The sequence below is a fragment of the Primulina eburnea genome, chromosome 7 (assembly GCF_022965805.1).
Source record: "Primulina eburnea isolate SZY01 chromosome 7, ASM2296580v1, whole genome shotgun sequence".
Classification (NCBI taxonomy): Eukaryota; Viridiplantae; Streptophyta; class Magnoliopsida; order Lamiales; family Gesneriaceae; genus Primulina; species Primulina eburnea.
The window spans coordinates 31,249,980-31,260,140 of NC_133107.1; the positions used below are offsets into that span (position 1 = coordinate 31,249,980).

At 42.3% G+C, this 10,161-nt stretch overlaps 1 protein-coding gene and 1 non-coding gene across 2 annotated transcripts; one reads left to right on the forward strand and one right to left on the reverse strand.

The window, feature by feature from the left end:
• Nucleotides 1–5,124: 5,124 nt before the first annotated feature.
• On the reverse strand, nucleotides 5,125–6,509 carry LOC140835868 (uncharacterized). The gene is made up of 2 exons (XM_073201278.1): nucleotides 5,825–6,509; nucleotides 5,125–5,647 (listed from the first exon to the last, which is right to left on the reverse strand). Exons 1-2 carry the CDS (start codon nucleotides 6,507–6,509, stop codon nucleotides 5,631–5,633), a joined length of 702 nt encoding a protein of 233 aa, XP_073057379.1. The 3' UTR covers nucleotides 5,125–5,630.
• Nucleotides 6,510–6,639: 130 nt separating this feature from the next.
• Nucleotides 6,640–6,746, forward strand: LOC140837561 (small nucleolar RNA R71). The gene has a single exon (XR_012119389.1). It is a non-coding gene; the product is annotated as a small nucleolar RNA R71 (small nucleolar RNA).
• The last annotated feature ends 3,415 nt before the right edge of the window (nucleotides 6,747–10,161 follow it).

The window sequence follows — 10,161 nt, forward strand, 5'->3', positions numbered from 1 at the left end:
CTCGTCAGCTGGTGGCGGCATAGGATAATGGTACTGGAACTGGAAGGGTGGCGGGTATGCGGGTACAGGAGGCCGGCCGGATGTGTCGATGCCCAAATGCGTGGAGATCCCCTGTACCAAGTACTCGACGTTCTGAATATGAGCTTGATTCACGGCCTGATACTCAGTCTGATATGTGGCCCAAGCGCCCAATTCGTTGATGCGATCTCGCATGGCACGGCGGCGTGGCTGCGGAGGTGGCGGTGCATGTAATAACGCCGGAGGTGGGTGATCGGCGCCCCCATACTCGAAAAACACATCCTCGGGCAGCTCTGCCTGCCTCTTCTCCCTCTTGGATCGATAGAGAGCGTCATCAATGGCTCTCATCGGTGGTAGCCACTCATCATCATCAGCAAATATCACCCCCGCTCGGGCACATAACTCAGTCACGATCGTCGGAAAATAAAACGCCAAATTGCTGCTGTGTATGCACATGTTGAGCTGTCCAAAGATGAGTCTGCCCACATCAATCGCCATCCCAGTCTGGATGGCATACAGAACAACCGCCCGCTCACGCTGGACATTGCTCGTATGCCCGACCGGCATCAATCTCTTAGATAGAAACGCATACCACATTGCCGCGTCCACTCTCAAAAATTTTCCAAGAAAAACCGTATACGTCCCCGGCTGTTTCCACGTGGTGCCCGGATAGCAGAGCGTGCGAATAATTAAATCATAGTTCGGGTTGAGCACCCACGCCTGAAACTCAGAGTCATCGACCGACGGTAAACCCAGCAAGTCATTGATAGTTCTCGCATCATACGGGACTAGACGCCCCCGCACAGATGCCTTAGGCTCACTCCGCTCCGGAGCATTTGCATAGAATTCACGCACAACCGGAATCACCGCGGCATTCGGTTGTGCTAAGAAATTACTCCACCCTCGTCCCTCTACTAAGACTTCCGGAAAATCACTAATAACAGATGTAGTAAACCCTCGCTCAGGGATTGGTTTTCTATGTAGTTTAGCATGCTCAAACCGCTCCCGAGCTTTCTCATTAACAAAATTAGACGGAGTCGAACGAGAACTAGAGGCACCGTGAGTTACCTTAGACCGTTTAGGTGCCATGTCGAGATGGGAGTGCAAAGAGTCTGAAGTCGCCGGAAAATTTTCGAAGTTCGCCGGAAAAGCTCGCCGGAATCCTTGGAAGATGACCGGAGTAGAAGAAATTGTAGTGTAAACGCGTCCCGGTGGAGTGTAGCATCCAAGATCGAGTCTTTTCCTGAAATTATCACAAAATAAGAAGAATTGAGCTTAAAAGAAGGAGGAGGCGCCGATTATTGGAGAGGAAAGGGGTAGGGTTCGAAGTGGGGAAGAAAGGGGAAAAAAATTTTTTTTTATAGTCTGCGCGACTCGCTAGGGCGGTCAAAAGTGTCCGCCCTAGCGAGTGGTTTGCGGTGATCAATTATTTTTTATACGCGTGCTCGCTGGGGCGGTCAGTTTTGACCGCCCTAGCGAGGGGTTCTCGCCAAGACAAATTTAAAAAATATGAGTGCTCGCGGGGGCGGTCAAAAGTGACCGCCCTAGCGAGGTATATTCGGTGAAAAAAAATTTTTTTTTTTTTTTTTTTGAAAAACGACGCCTCGCTGGGGCGGTCAAAAATAACCGCTCTAGCGAGGTATATTCGGTGAAAACATTTTTTTTAAAAAAACGACGCCTCGCTGGGGCGGTAAAAAATAACCGCCCTAGCGAGGTATATTCGGTGAAAATTTTTTTTTTAAAAACGACGGCTCGCTGGGGCGGTCGGTTTTGAACGCCCTAGCGAGATACTCTCGAAAAAAAAATAAATAAAAACAATGAATGCCATGCCATGCAACTACCTAAATACCAATGATGCGAATGCTAAAAAAAAAATCTAATTAAAATCAAAATAAGGAGTAGAGGTAGTTCTCAATTTATAGTCTAGAGCTCGACTTTTCACCCATGTCCTCAACGACTGTCATGGAGCCGAGTGACTCCAATTTGTGGCTCAATTGTGCCACCAATATAGTGCTTTAATCTTTGGGCGTTCACAGTAAACGTCCCTTCCTTGCCATCATGCAACACCACTGCACCTGATGGGAACACCTCGGCTATGATGAATGGTCCTGACCATCTGGACTTCAGCTTGCCCGGAAAAAGTCGTAAGCGAGAGTTGTATAACAACACTGCTTCACCCACTTTGAATTCTCTTCTTACAATGTGTTTATCATGGGCTCTTTTGGTGCGTTCCTTGTAAGATAGGGCAAGATCATAAGCTGTACCTCGGAACTCATCCAACTGACTCAACTGCAGCAATCGTTTCTCACCTGCAAGAGCAAAATCAAAGTTTAGTGCCTTGGTCGCCCAATATGCTCTATGCTCTAATTCTACGGGTAGATGACATGCTTTACCAAAAAGTAACCTATATGGTGTAGTGCCTATAGGTGTTTTGAACGCAGTACGATAAGCCCACAAAGCATCATCTAACCGAATGGACCAGTCCTTTCGATTCACATTAACCGTCTTTTCTAAAATCCTCTTAATCTCTCGATTGGACACTTCAACTTGTCCACTAGTTTGGGGATGGTATGGAGTGGAAACTTTGTGGGTGACACCATATTTGCCCAACAGTTTATCAAAAATTTTATTGCAAAAATGGGTGCCACCATCACTTATGATTGCACGCGGTGTACCAAATCGATTAAAAATGTGTTTCTTTAAAAATTTTAACACCACTTGTGCATCATTCGTGGCACAAGTCTCTGCCTCCACCCATTTCGACACATACTCCACTGCCACCAAAATAAATTTCTTTCCAAAAGAAGCAGGAAAAGGACCCATAAAATCAATCCCCCACACATCAAATATTTCACACTCAATAATATTATTCAAAGGCATGTCATGACGGTTGGAAATATTACCTGTGCGTTGGCATCTATCACAATTGAGAACATACAAACGAGCATCCTTAAAAAGAGTTGGCCAATAGAAGCCACATTCAAGTACCTTAGATGCCGTCCGTATGGGTCCAAAGTGACCACCTACCTCACGGTCATGGCAGTGGTTCAGAATTTGACTGGTTTCCTCCTCCGCTACACATCTCCTTATCATGGCATCTGCACAGATTTTAAACAAAAACGGTTCCTCCCAAAAATAATATTTCACGTCAGAAAAGAATTTCTTTCTTTGGTGAAATGATAAATTTGGGGGGGTTGTGCCGGTGACAAGAAAATTGGCAAAATTGGCATACCAAGGGCACGCATTCACCTCAAACAATTGCTCATCAGGGAACCAGTCATCTATATCAGCATCAACGCCATTAATTCTAACATCCTCAAGCCTAGACAGATGATCAGCAACCACATTTTCTACACCCTTTTTATCTCGAATCTCGAGATCAAATTCTTGCAATAGTAAAATCCACCTAATTAACCTAGGTTTCGCATCTTTCTTAGCAAGCAAGTATTTTAGGGCAGAATGATCTGTATACACAATCACTTTAGACAGAACAAGATATGAATGAAATTTCTCGAAAGCAAATACTATAGCAAGTAATTCCTTTTCAGTAGTAGCGTAATTCAATTGAGCATCATTTAAAGTCTTACTTGCGTAGTAGATGGTATGAAATACCTTGTTCTTCCTTTGACCCAGCACCGCACCAACAGCTGTATCACTAGCATCGCACATCACCTCAAACGGTAGCTCCCAATCAGGGGCAGTCAGAACAGGTGCTGTCACCAAACTCTCCTTGAGTATCTCGAATGCCTGCAGACAAGTAGAATCAAAATTAAACTCAACATCTTTCATCAATAGAGAGGACAAGGGCTTAGCAATTTTAGAAAAATCTTTAATGAAACGCCTATAAAAACCAGCATGCCCCAAGAAACTGCGGACTCCCTTGATTGATGACGGAGGTGGTAGATTTTTTATTACTTCCACCTTGGCTTTGTCGACCTCCATTCCATTTTCTGACACCTTGTGCCCTAACACAATCCCCTCTTGCACCATGAAATGACACTTCTCCCAATTTAACACCAAATTGCTCTCTTCACATCTAATAAGCACCAAGTTCAAATTTTCTAGACATTCATTAAACGAAGAGCCAAAAATGGAGAAGTCATCCATAAAAACTTCAAGAAAATTCTCAATCATGTCATGAAAAATAGCGGTCATGCATCTTTGAAATGTAGCAGGTGCATTGCATAGACCAAAGGGCATACGTCTAAACGCAAAAGTACCATAAGGGCAAGTGAAAGTAGTTTTCTCTTGGTCCTCAGGTGCAATTGTGATTTGATTGTATCCCGAATATCCATCCAAAAAACAGTAAAATTCATGACCGGCTAATCGTTCAATCATTTGATCAATAAATGGCAGGGGGAAGTGATCTTTACGGGTTGCATCATTTAATTTCCTATAATCCATGCACACACGCCAACCCGTAACAGTTCTAGTGGGAATCAACTCATTTTTTTCATTGGTAATAACAGTAATCCCACCCTTTTTAGGCACACATTGCACAGGACTTACCCACGCACTATCAGAGATAGGATAGATAATACCTGCATCCAGAAGTTTGATCGTTTCAGCTTTTACGACCTCCTGCATCTTTGGATTGAGTCTCCTTTGAGGTTGTGCTAGAGGTGAGTATTTATCCTCCATCAGAATTTTGTGCATGCAGATCGAAGGACTTATCCCCTTGATGTCCGCAACTTTCCAAGCGAATGCTCCTCTATGCTCCTTAAGGACTTCTAAGAGCTTACTCTCCATATCATCTGTCAAAGAAGAAGAAATAATAACAGGCAGTTTATTATTTTCTCCTAGATATACGTACTTGAGATGTGGAGGTAGTGGTTTGAGCTCCAAAGTAGGTGGCTCCTCTAGGCTCGACTTTTGAGGCATTAAATCTTTTCTGTCTCCCAATTCCTCTAGTCGAAGCCTCACTTGCTTTCTCCAAGGTGGAATGGCATTCAAGTGAGCTACCATCTCCATCTTCTCCTCGTCTAACTCGTCCTCCTGTTTTTCCGTAGTGAGAGTGGCCTCCAATGGTTCTTGCAATCCATCCTGCACAAAATCACAAACGAGAGAATCTAAGACATCAACACGAAAACAACTATCATTGTGCATTGTGTGCTTGAGAGTATTAAAGACATCAAAAATAATTTCTTCTTCTCCAACTCTCAGTCTCAATTTTCCCTCGTCAACATCAATCAGTGCTTTCCCTGTAGCCAGAAATGGTCTCCCTAGGATTAAAGGCATCTCTAAATCTTCCTCCATGTCAAGTACTACAAAATCTGCAGGAAAAATAAACTTATCCACTTTCACCAAGACATCTTCGATAATCCCACGTGGATACTTGACAGATCTGTCAGCCAGCTGCAATGACATCCTAGTTGGCTTGGGTTCACCCAATCCCAGTCTCCTAAACACAGAATAGGGCATCAAATTAATACTCGCACCAAGATCACATAGAGCTTTATGAAAATTAATATCACCAATAATGCAAGGTATAGAGAAACTCCCTGGATCTTTTTGCTTTGGAGGCATCTTGTTTTGAACTAAAGCGGAGCAATTTTCAGTCAAGTTCACAGTCATATGATCTTCTAGCTTCCGCTTATTCGCCAAGATATCTTTCAAGAATTTTGCATAACTTGGCATATTCAATAAGGCATCAGCAAAAGGAATGTTAATATGCAGTTTTTGAATACCTCAAGAAATTTACCAAATTGTGCATCTAACTTAGCTTTCTTCATTGCTGCGGGGAAAGGTGGAGGGATAACAATTTTATTCGGTGCAGTAGGTGTAAATGTAGAGTTAGAAGACTTACCTCCTTGATGTTCCACCTCATCCTCACCATGCTTGGTCCTTTCCTCATTAGACTCGAGTGCTCTTCCACTACGCAATTCCACAGCTTTCACTTGCTCTCTCGGGTTAGTCTCCGTGTTGCTTGGCAAAGTTCCTTGCTCCCTATTAGCAATTAACTTAGCCAACTGCCCAATTTGATTCTCTAACCCCTTTATGGATGCATCCTGATTCTGAAATCTCGTCTCGGTTGCTGAAATAAATTTAGTCATCATTTGCTCTAAATTTGACTTCTCCTCCCTAGGCGGTTCTGGCTTGAATCCTTGGTGCATCCCATGTGGTGGACCTCTTTGTTGGCGGTTTTGGTTGTTTTGACCTCCCCACGAAAAGTTTGGGTGATTCCTCCATCCCGGATTATAAGAGTTTGAATAAGGGTCATTTCTAGGACGGTTCTGGAATCCCACGTGTTTTGCTCCCTCAGGCACATAGAATGGATTGCCATCTTGGCAATCCTGCACGTCATGCTCACCTCCACACTTATCACAGAAAATCTCTTGCAGACGCATAGCCGATCCACTCGCACTCATCCCATCAATCTTTCTGTTCAAAGCCTCTAACTGTGCTGACACCGCAGACAAATCAGTAACTTGATTAACTCCAGCACCTCGTTTCTGCCTATCAGAATGAGGATGATAGCTACTAACAGCCATCTCCTCCAATAATTCATATCCTTCCTCAGCCGTTTTTCTCAGCAAGTTACCACAGGCAGCAGCATCTATCATGGTACGGTTAGGAGTAAGCAGACCGTAGTAAAAAGTTTGAACAACTAACCCAAGAGGTAGCTCATGGTGTGGACATCTCCTCAATAAATCCTTGTATCGCTCCCACGCCTCGTAAAGTGACTCAAGCTCATATTGAGCAAAAGTAGTAATGTCGGCTCTCAGCTTCATAGTCTTCGACGGAGGAAAGTACTTGATCAGGAATGCCTTCGCCATATCCTCCCATGTAGTGATAGACCCTACAGGCAAACAGTTTAACCACGCCTTAGCTTTATCTCTTAGTGAAAATGGAAATAAACGCAAACGAACAGCATCATCAGACACAGCATTAAACTTAAATGTATCGCAAATTTCAAGAAAATCAGCTATATGAGAATTAGGGTCGTCAAGTGCACTTCCCCCAAATTGAACAGTGTTTTGAATCATCTGAATGATAGCTGGCTTGATCTCAAACTGGTTAGCTCGGATGACTGGTCTCACGATGCTTGGACGTGCTCCATCAAGAGACGGTTGTGCATAATCCATCATCGGTATACGGCGTGGCATCTCAATCCGTCTCTCATTTTGGCGGTCCGCCTCCTGCTCTTGTTCGTGCCTCTCCATTTGTTCCTTGAGTCTTTGCTGTTGTCTTCGGCGTCTAGCAGTGCGTTCGATCTCAGGGTCAAAAGGCTCAAGCTTAACTTCGAGTGATCTTCGCATGCACCACAAGAAAAATCTGCAACAGAATAGGAGTATCAACTAACAATAAAATAAATAATACTAAAGAATTTAAATGAAAAATAGAAAAATTGTGAATCAACAGTCCCCGGTAATGGCGCCAAAAACTTGATCGAGCAAAACTTGCACAGTGAATAGTCCCAAAATTTGTTTTATAAATGAAAGCTCGATTTAAAATATCGCAAGTGCACGATAGTCAAGTTATAATAAACGTAAGTGAATACGAGTATCGATCCACAAGGACTGCGTTACAATATTCTTATTTTCACTTCAATTTCTTTAGCAACGATAGATTGAGTTGGTGATTAAACTAAAGTGAATTTAATAACTAAAATGATTAAAATGCAAGAACAAATAATCAAGAAATCAATGATTAAATTGGATGTAAATCAAATGAGAAGCGAATTTGTTGGGAATTATCAGTTCACCTACCGCTCGTGTTCAAATAATTATACTCGACTTTTACTCGTGCATTCGACGGAATTCCCTAGACTAATTAATATACTCTGTCGAGCTATATTAATACTAATCATAAACATGCAGTAATCAAGTATCCTCAATTATTTAACAGTTCACGATTGCATTACGCTCTATGGAATCCGCTAGCTTTCATCCGGGTGAATTATCACTATCGACACGTACCCAATTCCGTATATCTACTAAAATTGTAAATCCGTGGTCTATGCTATTCGATCCTATTGTCAATTATTCTATCGAAATCATTAACAACATGAAATAATCAAAGGAAGTTAGCTAGACTTCAATTGAAATAAGAAAACACAAAAGCATAAACAAATCACTCATAAAAACGTCGATAAATAATGTTAAACAACGAGTACGGGGTAGGATCCCCTCAAATCCCAACAAATATAGAGTTTAGCCAACAAAATTCATAATAAAAATCAACAATCTATGCAAGAAATAAAACACTGAATATGAAAATACTAAAATATGACGACGGATGAAGGCTGCGACGCTTGGAATTCTCGAGTTCTTCGAAAGTCTCTCTTGCTACTAGCCTTCCTCCCAAGAAAAGTGATGGAAAATATCAGAATAGTCTCCAAAACGGCGCCTCTCTCGTGTATTAGGTTATGGTGTAAGATAGAGTCCACAAAACATGGAAACAAATCTTCCCGGATTGCGTCGCTCGCTAGGGCGGTCAAGATTGTCCGCTGGGGCGAGTGATTCTCGAATTAAAATTCCTGGCCGTGTCTTTGGTCTCGCTGGTGACCGCCCTAGCGAGAGCTTTGCGCAAAATATTCTCGTTCACATCGATGGATTCGCTGGGGCGGTCACTTTTGACCGCCCTAGCGAAGGACTCGCGCAGAAACTCCTCGGCTGGGCCAATATGCTCGCTGGGGCGGTCACTTTTGACCGCCCTAGCGAGACCTCTTCGATGCTATGCAAATAAAATCCCACTTTTTTGGTCCACTTCCTACAAAACCACCACAAAATACACGAGATCAGCCAAATGCTAAATAATGCTAAATGAATGCTAAATTAAACTAAACAAACTAATATGATGCATGAATGCGACTCAAAACCAACACTAAAAACACGTAAAAACGAGTCCTATCAATGGTGGCCATGATGATTATGAAGATCGAAGACATGTAAATATTGGAAGCTAATGTAATAGTTGCATTTGCATCCCGTGCATTTATCCTAGGATTGGACCTAGGCCCGTGTTTAGCTCACACGGTCCGTTAGTATTGGGGCGATTGATCATCCTTGTTTTGTTTACTGTTTATAATATATGCATGATATGTTATAAATAATGAGTATGTGCGTTATTATTATGATAATAACAAAGTTGCATGAATCCAGCAAACATACAATCAAACATGGCGAGCTTTTAAAATAAAAATTAATGATGAGACCTTTCAAAATTAAAAAACCTCATTTTGAATAAGATTCAAAATTAATATCAAGCCCGAAAAGGGGAATTATAAATTTGTTTATAATTTCCATGTCTTCCATTGACAATGGGTGCATGATGAACGCTACCCGTACTCGGGGCTCGGCTCATATTATTGGGGGAGCTTTGGGTGCTGGAAAGCTGTGACATCCATTGACATGGTGATGTGAACTACGTGGAACTCCCATGATTTCGGCTCATATTATTGGGGTAACTCATGGCGACCGTCCATTAAGGTTCAAAATCAATGGGTAAGGCTTGACACGTGAATATGAACGACGTCATATTATTGGATCCTAATCAAACGTGAGACAAAAGTTTACGTTAATGGTTGCATTGTGATGCAATTGGAAACTACCTTTTAGGAATTGTGATTGGCTGATATTATTCGGGATCATAATTCGCTAATTGGACCTTACGTACCTACTGAGGAAAGGAGTTTCCCGTTTTCACTAGAGGGTAGTGAAAGATGTCAAAACAGTGGGAGCAAATATTTATGAAGAAAAAGTCCAAACTTCATATCTTACTAAATATTTTAAAATAGTCATCAACATTTATCTGTTTTTACTTTTCAGTACAAATTGACAATGTCATCGATTCGCAATCCGATATCCGTAATACTCGACAAACACATATTAACTGGACCTAATTACCTCACTTGGCTACGAAACCTGAAAATCGTCTTGAATTCGGAAAGGGTAGCATATACACTGACTGAGTCGCCCCCTGTTGAGGCTCCGACTGACTGCACTCCTGAGGAATTGCAGACTTAAAAGGAATGGTGTGACCATGACTTGATAGCCAGGTGTTATATGCTGACTTCTATGAATGATGAGCTGCAAAGGCGTTTTGAGGGTGCAAAGAATGCTGCCGACATTCATTTGCACCTCAAGGAGCTATTTGGTGAGCAGACTCGGCCTCTTAGGCATGCTACCGTCAAGGAGCTGA

What these genes read in the sequence shown, in the direction of transcription:
- LOC140835868 (XM_073201278.1), bottom strand. Translation starts at nt 6,509, where the DNA reads ATGGCTGTTAGTAGCTATCATCCTCATTCTGATAGGCAGAAACGAGGT.